This window comes from Mustela putorius, unplaced genomic scaffold, assembly GCF_011764305.1.
Source record: "Mustela putorius furo isolate JIRA1106 unplaced genomic scaffold, ASM1176430v1.1 tig00003853_pilon_pilon_pilon, whole genome shotgun sequence".
Classification (NCBI taxonomy): domain Eukaryota; kingdom Metazoa; phylum Chordata; class Mammalia; order Carnivora; family Mustelidae; genus Mustela; species Mustela putorius.
This window is the reverse complement of record NW_025422005.1, coordinates 16,111,487-16,133,766: the sequence shown is the minus strand read 5'-3', so window position 1 is coordinate 16,133,766 and position 22,280 is coordinate 16,111,487. Positions and strand designations below refer to the sequence as shown.

At 54.2% G+C, this 22,280-nt stretch overlaps 1 protein-coding gene across 5 annotated transcripts in view; it reads right to left on the bottom strand.

Moving 5' to 3' along the window:
• Positions 1 to 3,619: 3,619 nt before the first annotated feature.
• The window catches only part of ZBTB40 (zinc finger and BTB domain containing 40), a 73,970-nt gene continuing 55,309 nt past the window's right edge, over positions 3,620 to 22,280 (bottom strand). For 3 of the 5 annotated variants that reach the window (XM_004741231.3, XM_004741233.3, XM_004741232.3), the window contains 9 exons: positions 21,366 to 21,534; positions 20,557 to 21,024; positions 19,588 to 19,794; positions 15,700 to 15,864; positions 12,908 to 13,122; positions 11,588 to 11,750; positions 10,803 to 10,889; positions 9,189 to 9,415; positions 3,620 to 7,530 (listed from right to left, as the gene is read on the bottom strand). In XM_004741231.3, the coding sequence (XP_004741288.1) occupies positions 7,336 to 7,530; positions 9,189 to 9,415; positions 10,803 to 10,889; positions 11,588 to 11,750; positions 12,908 to 13,122; positions 15,700 to 15,864; positions 19,588 to 19,794; positions 20,557 to 21,024; positions 21,366 to 21,534 (1,896 nt within the window). In that variant the 3' untranslated portion in view covers positions 3,620 to 7,335. The remainder of the gene's footprint in view (positions 7,531 to 9,188; positions 9,416 to 10,802; positions 10,890 to 11,587; positions 11,751 to 12,907; positions 13,123 to 15,699; positions 15,865 to 19,587; positions 19,795 to 20,556; positions 21,025 to 21,365; positions 21,535 to 22,280) is intronic. The other 2 variants (XM_004741235.3, XM_004741236.3) reach the window with 2 other exon arrangements.

Genomic DNA, 22,280 nt, shown 5'->3' with positions numbered 1-22,280 from the left:
CTGCCACCCAGGGCTGCCATCCAGAGCCGTGTGTGTGGAGGAACCACGCTCGCACGCTCGCACACTCACACGCTCGCACACTCGCATCAGGCTGTGCGGCGGACCTCCGCCAGCCCTGCGGGGGCTCGAGCAGCTCCGGTAGCTGTCCTTCTGCTCTCTGGGGAAGAGTCTGGACTGAGGACAGGTGAACAAACCATCTAGTCCCGAAGCCAAGGCAAGAGGACATGACTTGTTGCTCCAGGACACCTCATCTCTAGCAGAAAGCAGCAGAGGTTTAGGCCTGCCTGGCTGTCTCAGGCAGGACGGATGCAGGGGAAGGGAAAGGACAGCGCAGGCAGGGAGCCTTGCTGGGTCCTGTGACGACCGTCCAGATGTGACAGACCAGGCTGCTAAGGACTGGGAACTACCAGGGACTAGATCTCTTCTAGCTGACTGGGTACTAAGAGCACGCTACGGAATCAGACTGCCCGTGTTCGAATCCCACTCGCGGGCAGTCACTTGTCACGGGGCTTCCCTGCTGTGGGTCCCCTCGTCTGTAACCCAGGACAACAGCAGCTACATCATCACGGTGCCGGTGAAGGCAGAAGTACGCAAAGATCTCTGTCCCCAGTGCAACAAACACCAAGCACCTGCAGGCATTACTTACTATGAGACTATCTCCAAAAAATATTAACCATCCTGATGAAAAAGACAATGAGAGAGAGAGAGAAACAGCATTTGTAGGTACTTTAGGTCTTGGTCTGGACCCGCATGGATGTTTTTGGTTCTTACTTCTCATAAATAATCTCTGTCTGGCCAACAAGGTGATCAGGCCCCGGGAGCAGGAACCACACGCTGTTTCAGCCCCGCACAACCCAACGTCTACAGCACCTGGCACAGGACTGGGCCCACGGCAGGACCACCGAGACTGCAGAACTTTCAGGGAGAACAGACCGGGGCAATCAGAACCTGACGTGCCTGGTTCACTGTGTGTTAACAGAAAGGACACACAGCCCTTGCCCTTGAAGAGGTGACGGTTTCGTGAGGGAGGATCTTAAGTCACCCTGTGACAATCTAGTAATCCCCATGCTCCAGATACCACACCGGCTCCTGCCTGACATCCCTCACCCTGTCCTGCGTGTGTGCAGGCTACTCCGTTCCTCGCTTTACCCCAGGTCCCCGGGCTCACAGGCACGCTAGTCCTGGCCTCCCTGTGTGTGTGGGTTTTGCCCTGGACCCCGTGCAGACCACAGAGGTTTCAACCTTAAAACGAATGAAAAGCCATTTGGTCCTGTGCCAGCCCCGTGGGCCCCCTTCCCCATCCCCTGCCCATTTTTATTGGACCCTCCTGATGGCAGGTCTAGGAGATCTCTCCTGGAGGGAATGGTGGGTCCCTGGACTGACCTTGTCCTGATGTGTTTGATCAGCTGTTTCTGGCCTGCGCTGGGGGAACCCGTGCAAGAAGAGCCAGCGGGGTGGTGTTTGATCAGAGCAGCGGGGGAGCTCTGGGCAGGGCTAGCTGTTCTTCACCTTCTGCTAATCTCTCCTCGGAGGACACAGGAAGTGGGATGTTCTGCTAGACCAGCCCCAAGGTAGCTTGGGGAACAGCCTCACTAGCGGGGTGAGATGGGGACGTCGGTTTCTCCCTGGGGGACGGGAAGACAAGTGAGATGAGCAGCGTCAGCGTCTACTAAGCACCAAGCGGGCTGCCCAGTGCGCTGAGCTCGTGGAGCAGATATGAAGGTCTTGGCGGGCATCGGACCTATGCTCTGGTAGCACCGGTAACAGGGCAGAAGACGGGACAGTTGCACAAGAAGCCTCAAGGACGTTCCCAAGAAGCAATGAAACTAGACCCCCTCTTCTAGCGAAGCCAAGTACTGGGCTATTTACCAATGAAATGTGCGGCCCCTTGGTCTAGGATAAGTTCCCGTGAAGGCAGCCAGAAGCAACGTTTCTCTTTTCACCCAGACACAGCCCTGAGCGTACAGGGAACATAAGACGGACACTGAAGACAGTGCTCCAGAGGCAGGGTGGGAAGGCCAGACACCATTCTGCACGCCGCGATTCCACTCCTCGGATCTCACTACCTGTGCCCCCGACCTGGCATTCAGAGGCTGGCCCTGTACTCTGACAAAACCCCTTGGCTGTGCTGGTCCAAGCCAGGACGTCCTGTCCCCCTCTTGTCCTTGTTCACTCGGGTCTGGGACAGAGGTCCTGGGATTATGCAGTATGGCTCAGAGAGGTGAGGTTTACCTTGGTCTCGGGCACCCGGCACTCTGTTCCATGCCCTCCATCTTAGGGATGTGCTGGGCCTTGCCCTTCTCTGCCCTCTTCCCGCAGGCTCTTTAGAAGGACTGGACATTGTAACAGACATCATTTCCAAAGCGTCTACATGCCGTTAGGAGTTCAGGAAGGCTTTGCCCAAGGTCATCCACCCAGTTAGTCTATGCCCTTTCCGCTGGGCCATCTAGCCTCCTACAGCAGCCTCCCAGGCCCAGCGCTAAGAAAATGGGACAGCCGAGGGATCCCTCGGCCCATTTCCTACCTCCTCACTTTCACCTTCATGGCTCGAGCCCCGCGGTGTGTTACCATTATCCGGGGCTGCCTAGGACGCTGCAAGGATTATTGCTCCCGATACAACGGAGAGCTCCAGCCTATCTGCAGGCACTGGGCAGGCAGGGGTACTCCTTCAAAAAGGCCCTGTGGACTCTGGACAAGGATCCGCTCGTGCCACTCCCAGACTGTCCCAGGAGACGCGAGCACTGAGCCACCTCACCCCTGCTTTCCCTGGCTTCTGGGCTGACCTGACCTTAGAGGACTAGCAGGCAGGACAGGACAGATGGGAAAGATGGGACGTGCCTCCCCTTGCCTTTCACGCGGCTTCTTCCTGCAGAAAAGCTGCACATCCTGTCCGCGCGCTGCCTGTCTGCGTCCTCGCGGGCCGCCAGCAACGTGACATTTCCAGCTATTTTCCACAAAAGGTTTCTGCTTATTTTATACTCATCTGCTCAGCACTTTGTGCTTTGGGGCAGTTGAGATGCAAGAGATAAATGAAAAGTGGTGGGTGTTGTAAGGTCTCCTGAGGGTTGAGAGGGAGGGAGGGAGGAGGGGCAGCGAGGGAGGGGGAGCGAGGGGGGAGGAAGGGAGAAGAGAAACGCGAAGGTGCGGGAATGGCCACCACTCAGCGCCGGCAGCCCAGGCGAACGGCTGGGCTGAGCGCCACAGGCAAGACCGAGCTAACAATTAGTCTCAACACCAAGTTCTTTAAAGCCAGCCTTGGAATTCCCTGTACCATTCTGTGCGGCCTGCCCCCCTTCGGATGGGGGCTGCGAGGAGAGGGCTGAGAGGGTGTCGCCCCCAAGGTCACGCGCTGAGGAAGTGGCACAGTACGGATGTACCCCGGGATGCACGTGCACACCCGCCTCTGAGACCACGCACCACCCTGGATCTCCGGCAAAGAGGGCTCTGGAACAGCCTCCACCTGATGGGACAGTCTCCCCTCCCCCCACCATGCTGGCAGGGCCCGAAGGTACAAGAGCCCCTAGAACTCCCTGTCAAGCCTGTGCCCACGCGACAGCTGGCCAGAACCAGAGAGGAAACAAGTCTCATTATAGTCCGTGTGAAACTCACGCAGTGCAAGTTTTTCAAAGTACGTATTTTATTTATATAGAATAGAGCAAGTTAAATGAAAATAATGGTTTATATCTCAATTACACAGCATCAAGTCCTGGCTGGCTGTCCTGACTGGTGGGAGGTGTGGCTGGCCTTGGAAGAAGAAACGACCGATGAACATTTCCATGATTTGGACACAATGTGAATGAGCCCAGGGGATAATTTTTCTCAACAGCATGATCCCAGAGCACAGGCAGCTTCTCTCGTCCTTATAGGCACAGCTGTACACGGAGGAAGTTTCTGAGCCCTGGCTGTGCTTTGAGCTTCTGGCCCAGGTCCTACCAGCCCAAGGTTTTCCATGGCAACAAAACAATCATCAGCTTGCCTCTGATACCCTCTCCAACCCCAAATCTTCCTGTTACTCCTGTTTTTCCCTGCCTCCCAAGGGTCCCTGGGAAACAGTGCACCAAGTGGGGAGGGCTGAGGCTGTTATTCTTTCTTCGGGAGCAATAACTAAAGCGTCCTAGCCACTTCTCCATCACTGTCCCGCTTTCTGGCCCCAATTTAATACAAACACTCCTTATCCCCTAGAACCTTTCTATGTGAGGTCAGCAGTTTCTTCCATTCCTTAGGCAATTCCCAGATCTCAGACCCATGAGACTTAAAGGCACAGCCCTGCTGTGTGATCAGCGCGTGGTTACTGACATCACCTGCAGTGAGAATCTCTGAGGGGCCACCTCATCTTTCTTCTTGATTCTGAGAGTATCCCTGACTTATTTAAACCATGAACAGAGAAGGGGACCTTCCCCCCATTTTGTCCCTCCGCACCCGACCAGCAGAGCGCCTCCCCGAGGGATGAGGCTGATGCTGGTGGTCAGCGGGAGGGGAGTCAGAGCACTTCCACAGAGAAGGTCTGGATCACCGGGGGGAACCCAGCATTCACAGCACAGTCCTTGCTACTTACTGGGCTCCAAGTTTTCTAAACATAAATCTTTTGAGACAGAAGAGACGGGCTTTCTTACCTAAACGAGTAAAGAGCTTTGCCTTTGCCTCTGCCTCTCTGCTGCCCGTGGCTAGGTGCTGCTCACGTCCTTGGGACAGTGCCATCCTCCTCTGGCACCCCTGCTCTTCCATCTCCTGTCGCCTCACTTACCTGGGATGGCAAATCCTGTTCCCTAAGTGATCCCCGTTACTCCCACAGAATCAGACTCCAGCTGGGCATCTGCCTGCCTGTCCTTCCTTGCCGGCTGCCTCAGCAGCTCTGGAAGCAGAGATAGTCCAGGGTCCTAATGGACATATTCAGGCAGGGGTTCCAAGAGGTCCACAGCCTCCTCCACACAACCACAAATACCTCCAGGATTCAGCCTGGAGGCCACCAGGATGCACCCATGGCAACAAGGCAGAGACCTCGCTGCCATGAGAAAGCAAGTGAGGGGGACCAAGGGGAGCACGATGACAATGTCTTCTGTGCAGACATTCCGGAGGTCTCCTGGGCAGCAGTGGGAGGAAAGAACAAAATGGCCAAGTGAAGCTAGAACAAGTCTTCCTACAATACAACCCGTGCCTGGGCACCTCTCGGAAGTGACACTATAAAACTGCCACCAGTGCAGTGCCCCGCAGAGGTCCACTCGGAGCAAAGGCTAAATGCAGGACGCACCTTTCCTCCTTCCTCCCTGGAAGCAGCACAGGGTCTGTGCCTCCCACCAGGCAGGCTGCGGGGTCGGTGAGGCATGTCAGGCGGCAGCTGCCACCTCTCTGTATGCCCCCCGCTTGGGAGCTGCTAGTCCTCGATTACGCAGCAAACGTGTGCCCTCCATTGGACACCCAAGCAAGGAGTTCTCGGGACTTGAAAGGATCCGAAACTTGGTTTAAAAACTTACAGCTTTCTTTCATCATGAGACTTCTGAAAAAAAAAAATCACTTTCCCCTACGAGCCCTTAGCAATTAAGTTTTTATTTGTCTTTTGGCTGCAAGCAATTCTGAGGATGCAGTCCCTGCCCACCGCCGCAGAGCCTCAACTAGTCGGCGGGGCCAGGCCACGCTGGTCCCTTCCAGAGCATTTCCTCTGGTGCCAGGGGGAGACCCAGCGCCCTCTGCCCCTTGCTGGTCATGAGCTCTCCAGGTCCAACAGCCCCCAGACCGCACCACCTGAAGAGAAGCCAGCGGCGGCAGGAGCAGTGAGGGCTGCGCGTGGAGGCCACGTCTTCAAGGTTTGAGCACCATCTTCTGGTCAGGTTCCGGCTTCTGAGGACTTGCCTTTGAAAACTTCATTTGCTCCAGAATGGAAAGATCCCTGAGCTGACAAGCTCAAGCTGACACGCAGATCAAGATGAGGACACAAGTGGAGGCGGGAGGAGGGAGCTGCCCGGCATGCGGGCCCGCGCTGGAACTCAGCCCCTGCGCACAGGTGGACAGACGGCCGCAGCAGCCACGCCGGGCGGTGGCAGGGCTCTGCCTTTGGTCCTACCAGCGGCGTGTGGAGGCCAGCAAAGTCCTGACCGTGTCCCAAACTGACCCCTGGTCCCTGCTTGTACCTGGGGACGTGAAATGTGCTCGGAAAGACGGCGCGAGCGTGTCCTCTGCCAGCCCCCAGCCGGAGGGTGAGTGATGAAATGTGCACCACCCCTGCCAAGGAAGAAGCCGCGCGAGGGGGCAGGCAGCCCTGCTTGGTGTGTAAACACGCCACTCACGAGCAGACTGTGACCTTCTGGCACCAGGGAAAGGAAGATAAATGCTAGTCATTCCCTCCGAACGGTGGGAACCTACATCCATCTAATTGCACTTCATAATGGATTCCACAAACCATTAATTATCAGATTATATTTTAGGAACTGAAGATAAAAAAGCTTTGTGAAATTCAGACTCCGAAGGATCACTAGCCTGCAGTAACAGCCGCCGCCTGGAAGAGGTGGCCAGCAGGCCACTCCCAAGGCATCGAAAACGTGGCGGGAGGAGGAGCCAGAGCGCCCCGGCACCGGGCACTGGCGCTGGTTCATGGGCCATGCCCCAGGCTCCAGAGCAAGCGGCCGACAGTCTTGGCTTTGAGGAGAACACGGAAGGCCGCAGGGACAGCCCTCGGGTACAGAACACCGCAGAGAAGATCCTGGAAGGGCAGGGCTTGTCTCCGCAGCTGCATGGCCGCACACTAAGTGTATCGCAGAAACCCTGCAAGGCTTGGTTTGGGGAAGGGCGAACTGTACTGACGAGGTGGGACTCGGCCTGTGTTAATGCTCTGCTTCCTGTTCTCCCGCCACCAGGAGAGGGCCGGGCCGCCCAAGCGGGGAGTGAGGAAGGAGTCCAGTGTGCTCCGGCCGGGGGTGGGGGCGGCGGTCTCTGTATGGTGTGTTGGTGCTTTTCTCTCATTTCTAAACGGCCAGGAGGCCCCGGCAGCATTGGTAGCCCCAGTGTGTGGACCGTAGGCCCACGGCTGCCTGCCATTCTGCACAGTGAAGGTGGCCAGCGCGCGGCACCTCTCTGATGGCCTGGTCACCACTCCCACCCCACTGCTCACCACAGAGGCCACAGCGGGAGGCCTGTGGGAAGGAGGCCTGTCCCCTGGGGAGGGCGGCAGTGTCCGAGCCAAGGACACCAACACCGCTGGTTCTCTGAGAACAGAGTGAGTGCGCTCGGTTGGTGCAGGCTACGAAGCTCGCTACTCGGGACAGCCAGGGACGGAGGGCAAACTGCAGGCCGCAGAACGTTCTCTGCTGCAAATGCAGGACCCTCCATGGGATGAGCAGCCACTCACTTGGCCTCGCCACAGATCAGGGTCACAGTGCCATCGAGCAAATCCTCCACGGTCACTGCCACAAGCTCAGAGCTGGTCTGAGAGGTCTGCGAATCTGGCAATGTCACAAACACCTGTGACCCAGCAAGCTGGGTCTCCTCCAAAGTGATCACCTGCTCCGTCGGGGCCGCCGGCTCTGGGGCCTGGATCACCTGAAAGGGAAAGACCATGAGGCTGCTCTGGGCAGTGTCTACAGGGAGCTCCCCAGAATTTACATGGTTTTTGTCTCACGCTGTAATGATGATATTTATGTTTTCACCTGAGGAGAGCAATTACATGCGCCTAATGGGAAGAGGCAAGTCTAACACACCAGCGATGCAAAAGAGAAGGCAGGCAAACAATTTAAATAACTCTGTGTGCTAAATTGCTGTAATTTAGCTCAGTACGCCATCTCAGGGTGCCCAGACTCTATGATTACACACCGGTGAATACCGGTTCAGTTTCCTACACTGGGTTTTCCTGTCTCGAGGATCACACTGCGGAGGTAAGGGCCATGTGAAAGGAATGCTACTTAAAATGGTTAGTCTCGGGCTTGACCCCGGAAATGGAAGGAATTACCAGAAGCCTTGGCTGGCCAAAGGTAGTGTCTGGCCCTCAGGTGAACAAACTTCCAGAACTCAGGAGCAGGAACGAGTGGAGGAAATGGGGCTTTTATCAACTCCCTCATTTGCCACCCCCCAACGCCCCTACTGGGAGCCCCACGCAGGCCTCTTCCATAGCTGTCACCTGTTCAAGGGGGGTCAGGGAGACCCCGTCTGTGGTGAAGCACACCCCGTTCCGGTCCCAACCTCCAAACCGATGCTTGTGACCTGTGGGGACTTGGGGCAGCTTGGTGCCCCCTGATATTTTCAAACCAGAGAGCCTCTGTGGGCATAGCCACCCTGGCCCTCAAGAACTAGCCACGAGTGGGGAGCAGAGTGCTAGGCCTGAGTGGGCAGAAGGGGGAAGCTAAACTCAGCTCCATGTCTGAGTCGTGGCGGGGGGTGAGAAGATGGATTATGGTGTTTAATCAAAAATCATCTAGGACAGTAGTTTTCAAATGGCTTTTCTTTTTCTTTAGGAATGGGAGCCTTTTTTTTCCCCCCCTTTTTCCTCAAAGGACATCTTACCAAGAATCCTAATATATAAAAAAAGATCAAAGCAGAGACATTCTGGGTGACATTCTGGCAGGAATTCCGCTGCAGCCCGCCCACCTGACCCGCCCTCTGCTCGCAGAGAGGCCTGTGAGGACACGGTTCATCAAGAACCTCTCTGTGGGGCTGGACAGTGGGAAGGTCCAATCAGTTAACAGCGCTGCTCCCGTCCGTCGACAGATGATCCACAGACCCGCATTGCTTTCCCTTGTCTGCCCACCCTCTCCGGAGAAGACAGGAAGAGGCGAGGAACTCCGACATACCCAGTGTCCTGGGCCCAGCCTAGAGGAGCTATCGAAGTGTTTCAGCAGTAGGGGGGTCCCAACAGCTCACCCCCCTTTCTCCGAGATTTCCTGCCACTCCTGCCACACCCCACGGTGTTCTGCAGACGGTGGGGAAGTGTGTGAATTAAGACAAAGCAAGGTTGTTCTGCTTTTGGAAATTCTCCCTCTACCCAGGGGCCATTTGCAGGTGCTCCCCAGGAGACTAGAGTGTTCTGTTCTGTTTGGTAAGGGGCCCAGAGAGTCGCTTCTATAAGGCCCTCTTAGTCATGTTATTACGTATGGGATCCTCTGGGAGCCCCCAAGAGAACGGCTGGGTGGTGTGGCAGAGCTGCCTCCAGAGAAACCTCCGGACCCCCGCGTCAGCACCCTCGTGGCGGGTGGCCCCAGAATCACCTGTACCACCTGGGAAGCTGCCGCTTGGGGTTCAGAGCCCATCACCTTGGGGTGTTCGGATTCCAAGTGACCATCCAGCTGGGCCTGGGAGGTGAAGAGCTCCCCACAGAGCTCGCAGGGGAAGGTGCTCTCGGACTGCTTGAAGTGCTCCATGGTGACGTGGTGCTGCAGCGCTCCCGGGAAGCGGAAGGTGGCTGCGCAGTACAAGCACCGGAACGGCTGGGACCCTGGAAGGGGGGGACAGAAAGGACCGGCTGCGGGCAGAAAGCCTGAGGAAAGCAAGAGCAGCCGAGGGGAGAGGAAGGAGCAACCAGGATCGAGGTGTAGAGGCAGATTCAGGTTCGGTAGGACCCGAAGCTTCTACGATCTGGGGGATCCTCCTCAGAAAGATAAGATAACATGACAAATACAGGACTAGGTCCCACACAAGCAAGGGGCTCCGCAGCCACGCTTCGCCAGCATTAGCTCCAGAATGACTCTGCCTCAGCTCAGGGCCAGGCTTCACTCAACTGTGGACCAGGACGCTGAGGACACTGTACCTCATCAAGTCCACAAGGCATGCTCTGACATCTCTGACCCGGGTTCAAGGGCATCTTATGACCACTACAGGCCACGCAGCAGTGGGATGTAAAATTACCAATAACCATGTGCACACGGACGGCTATGGTGGCAGCACTGAGACCTGCGGAGTGTGTGTCTGTGGCTTCCAAGAACATCCCTGAGACAGGAGTGGTGCACGTTTTTAACTCCCAAGAACCAAATGGTTTAGGAGGGATGAGTAAGGGGCAGATGTTCAGCTACATCCCTAAGCAGCAAGAGTAGACCAGTTTTACGTCATGCTCGAGGGACTGAAACTAACGGCCTGCTGTGCCCCACCGCCGGTGCTGCTGGTGGCGGAGCACATGCCACGTGTAAGCACACGTGCCTCGACTGACAGAAGTGAAAGCTGCTCTGAGAGGTGGGATGCTCACCATGATTTCTTTCTCGTATTTTCCTTCTGATGTACCCAGAGTGTGTAAAATCTCTGCCAAATTAAGCCCAGAACAGCATGCAGAATCACCTGCAAATTCTAAGTGACGATGTAGTTTAATTGGCAGTTTTTCTTTTCTTTTCTTTTCTTTTTTTTAAGATTTTATTTATTTATTTGATAGAGAGAGAGCAAAAGCAGGCAGAGAGGCAGGCAGAGAGAGGGCAGGAAGCAAGCTCCTCGCTGAGCAGAGAGCCCGATGCGGGGCTTTATCCCACGACCCTGAGACCATGACCTGAGCCAAATGCAGGGGCTTAACCCACTGAACCAGTTTATCTTTCTTAATGGTTCATACAAGACTAGCATTTTAGATTTGAGGAGACATGGCAGCAACAAGGACAATCTCAGGTCATGCTGGAGGGATGTTCACGGATGCCGGGCCTTACAAGCTTTCTGGGTACTAACGTATTTCAATTTGCAGTTACCCTGCAAGGAAGGAAGCACTCTGACCGTCCCTGTTTTACAAGGTAAGGAGACAGAGGCACAAGTCCGTTTGGTTACTTGGTCTGGCCTGCATGGCTGTGGATGGTGGAGAGGAGACATACCAGGGCAGTCCAGGCCAGGAACATATCGCAAGGGGCACTGACCTGAATGCTGGCACTTGATGTGGACCTGTAGCAAGGCCGGTGTGGGGAAGAGCTCCTTACACTGGTCACATTCGTGGAACTTCATATCTGTGAAGCACACAAGGAAAGAAATGGTGGGAACCAACTGGAGGACGGCTCTCTCAGGCTGCAGAGGGCGGCGCTGGCCAATACTTAGCAAGCATCTACCAAGTGCCGAGAACCTCACAGCTCTGAACTTGCAGAACAATCTGGCGTAAAGGACACCAGATCGGAGCCAGGCCGCCCGGATGGAAGGAGGGCTGCTCTAAGAATGGAGTCGGAGCGCCACCAATGCACAGTACACGCCTCGCACACAGGACATGCTTCATGGCTGTGGTGATTACCCCAGGCTGACTGGCAAGGGGGGTATGTACTGACTTTCTGAAGAGAAGGAAACCGGCTCAGGCAAGAGAGGTCACTTGCCAAGGTCATGCGGCATGTGGGAGTCAGGCTTTCCGCCCGAGCCTGTCTGCCACTACAACCACCCGTCCCAGGTCCCACCGTGTACCAGCGTCCCTCAGCGCTGGGAGCTCACAGTGCTCGAGGCCCCCAGGTTTGAGAACCACTGCCACTCAAGCTACTCTTCACTGCTCCTGATGGGCCAGCGTGGCCTCCTTCAGGTGTGCTGGGACAGAACAAAGGCCACTGCCACACACACCACAGTACAGAACCGGAAGTTGGGATTTTTGGCTGGAGCCCAGGATGCTGTCATCGAGCCACTCCCACTCATCAGCTCACAATGGCGGCCTCAGGCACCCCAACTTCACCTGCATGCTCTGCCTTGATGTGCTTCTTGTGTTCAATGGTGTTGGAAAAGGTTTTGTCACAGGAGCTGCATTGCAGTGATGAGAATTTGGAAGATCGATGGTTCTGAGCGGCAAACACATCAGGGTGGTGGGTCCGATTGTGGTACCACAACCCAGACAATTGCTGCAAGGAACATGGCGAATGTTAAGTCTTAGAAGGTTCCAGCAAGCTGGAGAGGTCCCAAGGCCCTCGTGAGACAAATGAGCTTATGGATCTAGATCACACTCTCACCATCACACTGAGTGCTCACGTGAGAGGAAAGGCTGGTGGCTGGGGGACCAGGCTCCTGTGTATTTACTGAGAGACCACTACGGGGCAGGGCACAGCCTGGTCCTTCAGAAACTCTCACCCTTCACAATAAGCCCATGAGGGAGGCATCAGAATCTTTCTAGTGAGGTGAGTTGAGGCACACAGCGGTTAAATGACTTGCCCAAGGTCCTATCAGTAAACAGCAGGGCCAGAATTCAATCCCTGGCCTTCCCACCAGAGCATGTGAGCTGTATCTCACCGCGTCCCAGAGGCCCAGGGAGGCAGCAGAGAAGCCTGCTGAAGCAGAAGCATGCGCGGTCCCTGCTCCTTCCCAGGTTCCAGAGCAGCCCGGAGACACTCTCACCCCACAGTTCCCGGCTTTCCCAGTGGCCAAGCTGATGCCTTACTCAGCTCTGTAACCCTGAGGCCATAGCACCAGGTGTGGTCCAAAGTGAGCTCTCCATGTCTGCGGAGCTGCATTAGCCGCGGTGTTTCTGTCCCTACATCCAAATCTTACAGACGTCACAAGAACCATTTTTTCTCTGCAGCTTTAGAGTTGAGTTTCTCATATGTGGTTTCTTTTTGGTTCCATATGGGGTTTCCCTTTAATTACATACCAAATTCTACGGTGAAAAAGCAGACCCCTTCCCTAGGAGTTTAAAAACAGCGACAACAACCCAGTCATCATGCTAAACAAGGTAACTGCAGGCAGTGTTACACGGCCCATTGTCACTCTCACATCCCCTGACACACGGGCTCAACGGGCTGCACAGAGTGTGAGTGTCCAAGGGGAAGAGCAGTATTCAGCTCGTGACAGGGCTGAGATCCAAGAGAAGAGCTGCAGGAATTCTCGGCTCCAATTAAAGCTCCCAGCTGCATCACTCTGACCAGATCACCTGAGAGAATCTCAGCGGTTACGAGCTGCATCCTTCCTGAGCGGCAGCCACCTCGTCCGCTCGGGGACTCCGGGCAGATGCAAGGGAGGGCAGGCCGGGGACGGGGGAGGTGCTCCGGGCCGAGCGCGCGGTCACCTGGTAGGCCTTGTTGCAGATCCCGCAGCTGAAGGGCTTCCCGCCGACGTGGGTCACCATGTGGCGCTCCAGCATGGAGGGGGCGCTGAAGATCTTCCCGCACGTGGGGCAGGGGTGGTACTCCTTGGAGTGCACCTCGTGGATGTGCCTGCGGTGGTCCTGCAGTGTGGGGAAGCTCATCCTGCATTTCTTGCAGTCGTATGGATCCTCGATGTCTGGTTTCACGGACATCCGCGGGGAGAGAGGGAGGGAAAAACACCACGGGCAGCCGTCAGGAAGGCGCGGCAGCTGGGTGCGGTTCCGGTTGCGAGGCTGTTTGGAGGTCAGGCAGGGCCGCACGCTCCGAGGACCAGCAGTGAGTGTGGCGATCGCCTGACCACCCCCCCACCTTTGTCCAGGGAGGGGGGGGATGCCTCTGAGGCTTCTGTACGAACCCCCTCTGCGGCACCAAGTAGTTAGTCCCCATTCCTCACGTTACATCCTACAAGTTCAATTCCATTTAACTACTTTGCAGGGAGGACTGCCCTTGCTCTTCCCCTGCCTGCGCTGGGCATTTCTGAGTGTTCTCATGTTCTGCAGAGATTTCCAACACACTCCCCAGAGCCTCACTGTTTGCTCTGTTGTCAGCGTCTGACTGACAGGAAGGATGCTTCCTTGCTCCTCACCTTAGATTCAACAATAAAAACACTCTCAATGTTTAATGAGTACTGCATGACAGCCATATTCTAAGTGCCTTACAAATATGAACTCACTCTAACCTTCCAATAACCCATGTGAGATCTATGATCACCCTATTTTAGAGATTAGGAAAAGCAAGGCTTCGAGTGCACCCGGTGACACAAGTGGGAAATGACTCAACCGGGTGACAGTCGCTGCTCTCACTCCCAAGGCTGTGCTCTGAGCCACCTGCTTAACTAGACACGCCAACTCTTCAGGGAGGCCTCAGAAGTAAGAACTAGCACTGAGGAAGGATACATCTGCCATCCCTGTGGCAAGAGATTTCAGTTTTTCTGAAAGCAACAGAAAATAGCACATTTTAATAATAAAATCCTTTGCCTACTAGCCAATCTTACGTGTGCATGGGCTCCAATTAATTCCAGAATTTGGACACACGGCAGCACTCGGTATCATTAACTGGTGTCCCTGTGGACATGAGCTCCGAAATCTCAAGTCTACACTGTCTCCAAAGACACGGGGTGAAGCAGTTCTCCATATGCTAGGACGCGGGCCTGGGAAACAGGCAAGCAGTGGCCTGGGAGAGGGCCCTGGCCGCTGGCCTGCTGCCAATGACCTTTCCCAGGACACGGAGGTCTTTGGGCTCCTCTTTGTCCTGACAACTGATCAGCCCCACCATCTCCTGGCTCCTAAGTAATGCTACCAGGAAGAGGAGACCAGAGCAGAGCATCCAGAGCAGAATGTCCTTTGAATAGGTCGAAAGAACATCGAAATGATGGCACTAGATCCAAGCCAGACCTCTCATCTGGGCGTCTACTGCAGCTGGATATGGGGACTTGTGAACCCCCAGGGGAAGGGGCTGCACTGTACGTATGTCCAGCATCGCCCCGGGTCCAGCCCCACATCAGGGACACAGAGGAGTCCTGACAACAACCTTTGTTGGCTGGCTGATAGTCTATCTGAAGTGTTGACATAAAGGCCATGTTTGTGAGGCACTGTTTTTGCAGATAGCTAGAAACTGGTGTGTGGAAAACAGGGGTAGGGAAGGGAGAAAGATATGCAGGGTACGTGGCACGCCAGAAAGACAGGCTTTGATGGCGACAAATGGCACCTGAGAGGGTTGCTTTTACCACCAATACTCCTATCTGGTGTTTACTGAGCATCTTCTGTGTGTCAGGCAGAGGCGTCATGCTTCACACGGGATAGACACCTTATTAATTCTCACAGCAATCCAAGGCGGTGGCATTATTACTTTTCCTCATGGACAAAAGGGGCATGGGGAATTGGAAAGGTAAAGAAATCTGTTTAAGGTCTCAAGGTAGTGAATGGCAGGGTCAAGGTCCAGTTCCAGGCCCTTGTGGAGTCGGAGCCCAAGCTCCTAACCCCCCCACAGCTACGCCATGCTGCTCACCCTCACTGCAACGAGTCTGCTGGGGGAGACGGTATGTGGCTGCAGATGCCACCCTGGCCACTTCCCGAGGCTGGGATGAGGATGCACAGAGTTTTCTTTGCCTTCATGTGCGTGTGTTGATTAGAAGTGTGTTTTGTCTGTATCAGTTCCGGTAGAAGTGGAGAAAGGTGGGGCAGACCCCACTACCTGAGTGGCTCCAGGGGCACAGTGGAGGGAATATCGGGCAGTAGGCTTCCCAGGTCGGGAGGGGGGGCGAGAGCAGGGACCACTCACGACAGTAGATATTAACTCAGACAGCGTCCGGCTGCTCCTCGGGGAAAGGCGGGTAGGACTACAAGATGAGTTGGGGAGGGAGGGGGCAAGCAAAGAGCAGCTCAGTGGACTAAAGGGAATATTCTGGAGCTCTGCAGCCTGTCTGTTACTGAGGCTCTCCTTCAAGCATGATTTGCCTTTGTCAGGCAAGCAGTGCCAGGTGAGCTAAAAAGGAGACAAGGAAACAGCTCGGACATTACACAATGACATGTTAAAAATGGGATTTTTCTTGAAATAGGAATGAGGGACTTGGTTTTGCTGGAGAACAGGGGAGGGGAAGACACCAAGTGGGGACCGGCTCTGGTGGAGTGACAACTTCTGTCATGATCGTTACACGCCTTCTTAGAGCCAGGCCTGGCGCCGAATGCCTGACAGCCGCCATCCCAGTACGTACTGTGAAAGGTGTGCAGGTGGATGGACAGGCCGTTGGCTTGCCGGAAGCCCTTGCCACAGTCCCTGCAGACATACGGCTTGTCCCCAGTGTGGGTCCTCACGTGGCGGGACAGCTCAATGGACTGGGCGAACACAGCATCACAATACTGGCAGGCGTACATTTTCCCTGGAAACAGCACGAGTTTCCTTATTAGAAATAGCACCAAACACGGAAGGCATCCCTAAACACAAGATCACACGGTAAGGCACGTGTCGGGGAATACAATCTGGGAGACGGCATCAAAACCACATGCAATTTGTAACACCCTGGGTGAGAGGTCTGGGCCCTTCTATCGGATGGCACCTCGCATGGAGCCGATGACAGTGTGGCCTCCCTCCCCTGCGGGATAAGAACAAAGTCCTCACACACAAGACCACCCATCTGTTAACCAGGCCCCTCTAAGTTATGGAAGAGCTCATTCCGCTCCCAGAAAACAGACATATCCTCCTGCCCAGAAACTCCCGGGTCTGGATCCCTGGCCACATGCACCGTGTGGAACCGCAACCGCACACGGAGGTGACAGACGGGGCTAGAGAGAAGGGAAGCCTTCCCCTGCTGACTCGCTATGAAGTTATTATAAATCATCTGGCTTCTCTGTTCCCTCACACACATAATGGGAATACAATGACCAGACTGCCAAAGACTGTTGGGAAATAGAGGTAAAGAGCAAGGCTGGAAAACTGGCATGTGTAAGAAACCACCAGACCAGCTGTGCCTCCAGGGTCCCTTCTGGGCCAGCAGAGAAGTGGAGAAATCAGTGAGGTGAGAGTCCAAATCCCTCAAATCTGAGGTCTATTTCAGCTATAGCAATCAACATCGTTTGCATTTTTCACATGTTGGGCTTTGAAATAAGATTTTGTTAGGAAAAAAAGGGTTTCTTCGATCAAGAGTTGAAATTATTGAGAAGCCCAGGACTCAGCCCTTGGCCGCCTGCTTTGTAGATGACCTTAGCTCAGAGCTCAGATACCATCTGTACCCTGAGAATGCCCACAGTCCTAGCTCTGGCTCCCAGCTTCCCCTGTAACCGCGACTTACACATCCAACCTCTTACTTCTGTCCTTCTCTGCGTGGAGCGCACACCTATCCCTCAGACAGAGCTCCTGAGGCTCCGTCCCCGGCACCCCCATGGCCTGCCACCAGCCCCCAAGCACTCCAGTTCCGTCCACTGCAGGGAAGGGCAGGGCCACACACTTGGCTGCTCATCCAGAAACCCCACAGCCGTCCTTAACCAGCCGCCCACCATGGGTCCTAGCACTTCTGCTTCAACACAACCCCAAACCTGAATGTTTGATGACTGCCCCCAGCATGCCCTCGCTGAGAGCCCCGACACCTCCACACCGGACGACTGGCTGGCCCTGCCTCCCTGTGAACATGACTCTTCTCTTATTAAAACAGACTGCCGAGAGTGGCCAAAATTAACTCCAAATTAACTCCAAAGAAGTCACCTCCTGCTGCTCCTCTGCTTATAGCTGGCCCATGGCTTGCTGCTGTAGAATCATGGCCCCTGAGGGTGCCCATGACCTAACGCCCCGAAACTTGGGAACATGTTCCCTCATGTGGCAAAAGGGGCTCTGCAGATATGATTAAGTTAAGGGTCCTGAGATGGGAAGAGTATCCTGGATTATACCAGCAGGCCCAATGCCATCAAGGCTTCTTTGGAGGGGAGAGCAAGGAGGGTCCAAGGAGGAGGCCCAATGGGGGAAACAAGGAGTGGCCATGAGCTGCAGAAGCCACACAACCTCTAGAAGCTGGGAAAACGGGGAACAAGTTCTCCCCCAGACTTTCCAGAAGGAACACACTCACCAAAACTTTGACTCTTCCTTTGTTAAAATCTCTTTTGGCTCTTTAACCTCCAAAGTAGCAAGGTAATACATTTGCCTTGATTTTAGCTACTGTGTCTGGCAATTCATGAGGGCAGCAACAGAAACCAGCCCACTCTGCATAAAAACCCAAGTCCTAAAAACAGAACAAACTAAAACAACAACAAAAAGTCCTGACCCTGGCCTCTATGGCCCTACACCTGGCCTCTGGTGAGCTCTCTGGCCTTCTCTCCCACCGCTCTTTCCTTGTCTGCTCTGTTTCAGCTCCTTCTAGTTCTCTTGCGGTGTCTCAAATAGGTCAGGCTCATTCCAGTTGCGGGGGGCAGGGTCTCTGCGCTTGGGATGCTCTTCGAAATCTTCCGCCGGTTCCAGTTCTCACGTCACTCGCCTACACAAGCCTCACGTCTCTGAGGCCTTCTCTGATGATAGCGAACCCTGCTGATGATCCCGCTTTATTTTTCTTCCTAGTAATGACTACTATCTGAATTTACACTACACATTTGTTTATGGTCTCTCTTACCACTGGAAGTGAACTCCATGGCACCTCGGTGTGTATACACACGCCTGGTGCCTGGAATAGTGCTGTAGAAATTCATTTACTCAATGAACGTTTACTGAGGGTCGAGTCTTGCTAAGTACTATTCCAGTGATGCAGCAGTTGGGGGGGCATGGGGAACTAACAGCTCTACCTCATGGAGCCTGCATTCTAACGGGGGAGACTGACTAGAAACACGAGAAATTAATGAAGTAGGTAACATTTCCTGCGACAAGCCCTACAGCGGAGAACGAGGCAGGGGAACTGGAGCTGGGGCTGAGATTTTACACGGGGTGGCCGGGAAAGGACTCGTGGGGAAGAGCTGTGAACAAAGACCTGAAGGAGGTGAGGAGGGATGACAAGAAAGCCTTGGAGTGGAGGGAAGGGCAAGAACGCAGGGCCGGCAGGTGTCCTCCCGGGCCGGAGCCTTGCAAGGAGGCTGCAGTCGGGGAGAACTGGGCAAGGGCGAGGGAGGGGAGTATGAGGGGAGGTCTTAGGGGACCCGGTCACAGGGAGCCTGGCAGGCTGGCGTTAGGCCTTCAGATTTTACACAGAGTGAGGTGAAGAGCTTTTGCAAAAAGGTTTTGAGCAGAGAAGTGACAGGCTATGGGCTAGCACCGGAAGGACCACTGGGGCCTGTGTCCCCAGAGCACCATCTAGGGAGATGAGAGCAAGGGCAGGTGCTTCCTACCACGATCCAGGTGAGATGATGGCGGGACTTTCTTTCTTTCTTTCTTTTTTTTTTTTTTAAAGGTTTTATCTATTTACTTGAGAGAGAGAGTGAGAGAAAGCACACGAACGCACATAGAGGGAGAGGGAGAAGCAGGCTCCCTGCTGAGCAGGATCCGAGGACTGTGGGATCCTGACCCCGAGCTGAAGGCAGATGTTTCACCACCAACTGAGTTCCCCCAGGCGCCCGATGATGGGATTCTCCCTTACACATAAATGTGCCAAACAAGGCAGGGAGTCCTCTGAGAGGCCCTCTCTGACTATGCATCTCCCTGGCTCTGAGCAGGCTAGAAACCCCTTCCCCGTCCTTCCGGCTTGCTGGGGTTATCCCCTATCCCAGCGTCGGCAGCTCTGCACCGCCTCGGTCTCTGCGGCAGAGAAGCCCCTGGCCCGTGAGCTCTGGGGGCCCAGCAGCTCCGGCATCATCCCTTGGCCATGGTCTGACCCACAGCACGTGCTCAGCCAGGGTTTGTCTCATGCGTGAACTCTACCTCGAAGCCCGAGGAACTCCTGGTTTTCTGCCAATTCTGTAACTATAAGGTCACAATCCTACATTAGTTAGCCTCTCTTCACGAACTCTTACCATAAGCCTTTTAACGTGCCCATGTACCTGTGTGCTCCTGGTCATCACTCTAGGCAGAGTGTGCACCGTTTTTTGTTTCTAATCTACTTGAGAGACATGTCATGCCTCATTCCAAATGGGTTTTTGGGCAGGTGGCCCACTGAGAGTTGGCAGAAAGAATGAAGAGACTCTCGGCACCCTACCTTCCGAGTGCTTCTTCTTGGTGTGGTAGGCCAGGGCGGAAGCCTGGGTGAAGGTCATGAGGCAGTGCTTGCACATGAACGGGCGGTCCCCCGTGTGAAGGCGAAGGTGGTTCTTCAGGGTAGAATTGGCCGCGAACTTGGCCCCACACTCTTCACAGGAGAAAGGCTTCTCGTCAAAGTGCTCTGTCAGTTTGTGGTACTGCATGCCTAGAGAAGCCACACCAGGGGCCAGAGGGATACACGTCATCAACGTGACCACGCCAACGTGAGGACATATAACCGCGCTGCAGGGGGCCAGGCCCCACGAGGAGGCACAGCAGGCCACCTGCACTCGGCCCGCACTCAGCCCTGCTGCTCATCCGCCCACTGGCCCGTACTCCGAAAGTCACCTCGGTCCCTCTCCTGTCTGCATCAGGCACGGAGTGTTCTGGGTGTATCCTTCCCCTCCCCTCCCCTCTCTCTCTTCAATAGGACCCACCACCAAGAGACAGTGAAACAAAACTTGGTTTTATGTTTCATTAGGTTTAGCCAACATCTGGGACGAGGGTAAACAATTCTGACTATCCGACCCAGAGTTTGTGACCTATTTATTATCAAGAAACAAGTGGTATGTGGAAGCCTGAGTCGGCCGTTAACTAGCTGGTTATTGCTACAAGTAACAGCCGCCGCCACTTACTAACTCTACTGCAGGCGCTGTAGGAAGGTGTTTAACTATGTTAACTCTTTAAAACAATTCCAGAAAGTGGGTGCTGTCAGGGTGCCTATTTAACAGATGGGTAAAGGAAAGCTTGGGGAGCGGAGTCCACAGCTCATGCTTTCCTCAAAACACCACCCGCCTCTGTGGGAGCCCTCTGGTTCCCAGGCCCATCCGTAGCCCTTACTGCACACAACCAGAGGCAAGGCCTGGAGTCCACACCACAATATCCGGAACTCCCGCCCTCTGAAATCACTCTGCCTTCTTGGAAGTACCTGAGGCATGGGCAAACTCTCTCCCACAGAGGTCACATGTCACCGGCAGCCTCTTCTTCTTCTTCTTTGGGATATCGGGATCTCCTCCTGCACCATGGGCCTCCAGCTGATGCTTTTCCAGCTCCTTCTTAGAATCCTTGGTCTCGTTGCACTCCTTACACTGCACCTGCTTGCTCTTGGCTACCCGGCAGCGCTTCATATGCACCTTCAGACGGCAGTAGAAGTGGAAGCTTTTGTCACAGGCCTTACACACGAAGCTCTTCTTGGCAGCGTCGGAGGAGGCAGACGTGTCTTTCTCTTGTCTCTCTGGCAAGGAACCAGTCTCTCCTGGACTGCTCTGTTTCCCAGACTGGCAGCCTTCCTCCGCTGGCTCGGCTACCTTCTCGTCTGCTCTGCTGTCGGCTTTGCGGTGACACTTAGTGCTCACCTTCCACCTCTCCCTCCCTCCACTTTCCTGGGTAAGGAAGCCTGCAGATGAGAGAAATCGCACGGCTCTGGAAATTCTGCGTTTCTGCTTTGCTTCCTCATCTTTCCTAGAGAAGGCTGCAGACTAGGGCAGGACCCTCTAAAACTCTGGAATGATACCACTGTCACCTTCACTTTCCAATATACACCCACAGCATCGGCTTAGATCTAAGCCTGTGACCTGTGCAGGTACTGAGAGCATTTCAAAGTAGTGAGGCAGCGATGGACAAAGCCGTCTATGAACTACTGCCTCTTCTCTGCAGGACGGACACAACCTGTTAGGAAAAGCCTAACAACAGGCTTTTCCCCCAGCGCACCTCCCCAGCCCCCGCTCTGTTCCTTACCAGCGTGTGCTAACTCGTGCATGACGGGCTGCAGGTCTGGGAAAGATCTGTGCACGGTGCATAGGAGGTGACATATTTCAATGGCCGAGACGGATTTTTCCATGGCTCTGCTCAGCACTACTTTCAGGGAAGCTTCAGGGCTCGCCGTCTCCGAGGAAATGCTCAGAATCTAAATGAACACCAGGAGACAAAGGTTTGTGGTTAATATCAGCAATTTTCTCCGTGGTTCTCAACTAGGGGAGAAAGAAAGCGAATCTGAGGAAGACACCACTCCGTTTATAACAGATTTACATGTCTTGTGATGAATGGAAGGGAGAACACTCATTTCCAGATAACAGGGAAACTGGCAAATTAAGAAAGGAAAAGGAGAAAAGGCAGACCCAAGTCAAGACAAATGTGCAAAAACAAAGGTACCAGAGCAAGGAAACGCTGGGCATTTTCTACAAGAAGCATCTTCTCAGAAGCCAGGAGTCTCCAAAAAGAAGTTTTCTAGATCTCAGTATTAAAAGCTTGGAAAGCTACAGGATTTGGTAGTTGGTGGCTCTGTCGCGAAGATCAAGATAATTTCTCATAATATGTAATTGTCACAGTGTCTGGAAGTAATTCTGCATGATCAGTGGCTTCACATTTTTAGACACTTAGATGTACCCTTTTAAACATTTTCTTTCATGGAAAAAAAAAAAACTCGGCTTTTTAAAGAAGGTTCAAATAGGGGCTTTAAAGAGGCCAAGAATTTTATTTCAAAGCCATCCTCTTTCAGAATGTTAGCGCGATCAGCAGAAAGAGTCCGTACACTAAGAAAATAAAGCGAAACCATCCACAGATGGCCAAATGGAAGTTTCTTTTGGGAAGACATTTTATTTCTGCTCTTTTCAAGTCTATCTAAATAAACCTGATGTCCCTGGAGGTAGGCCC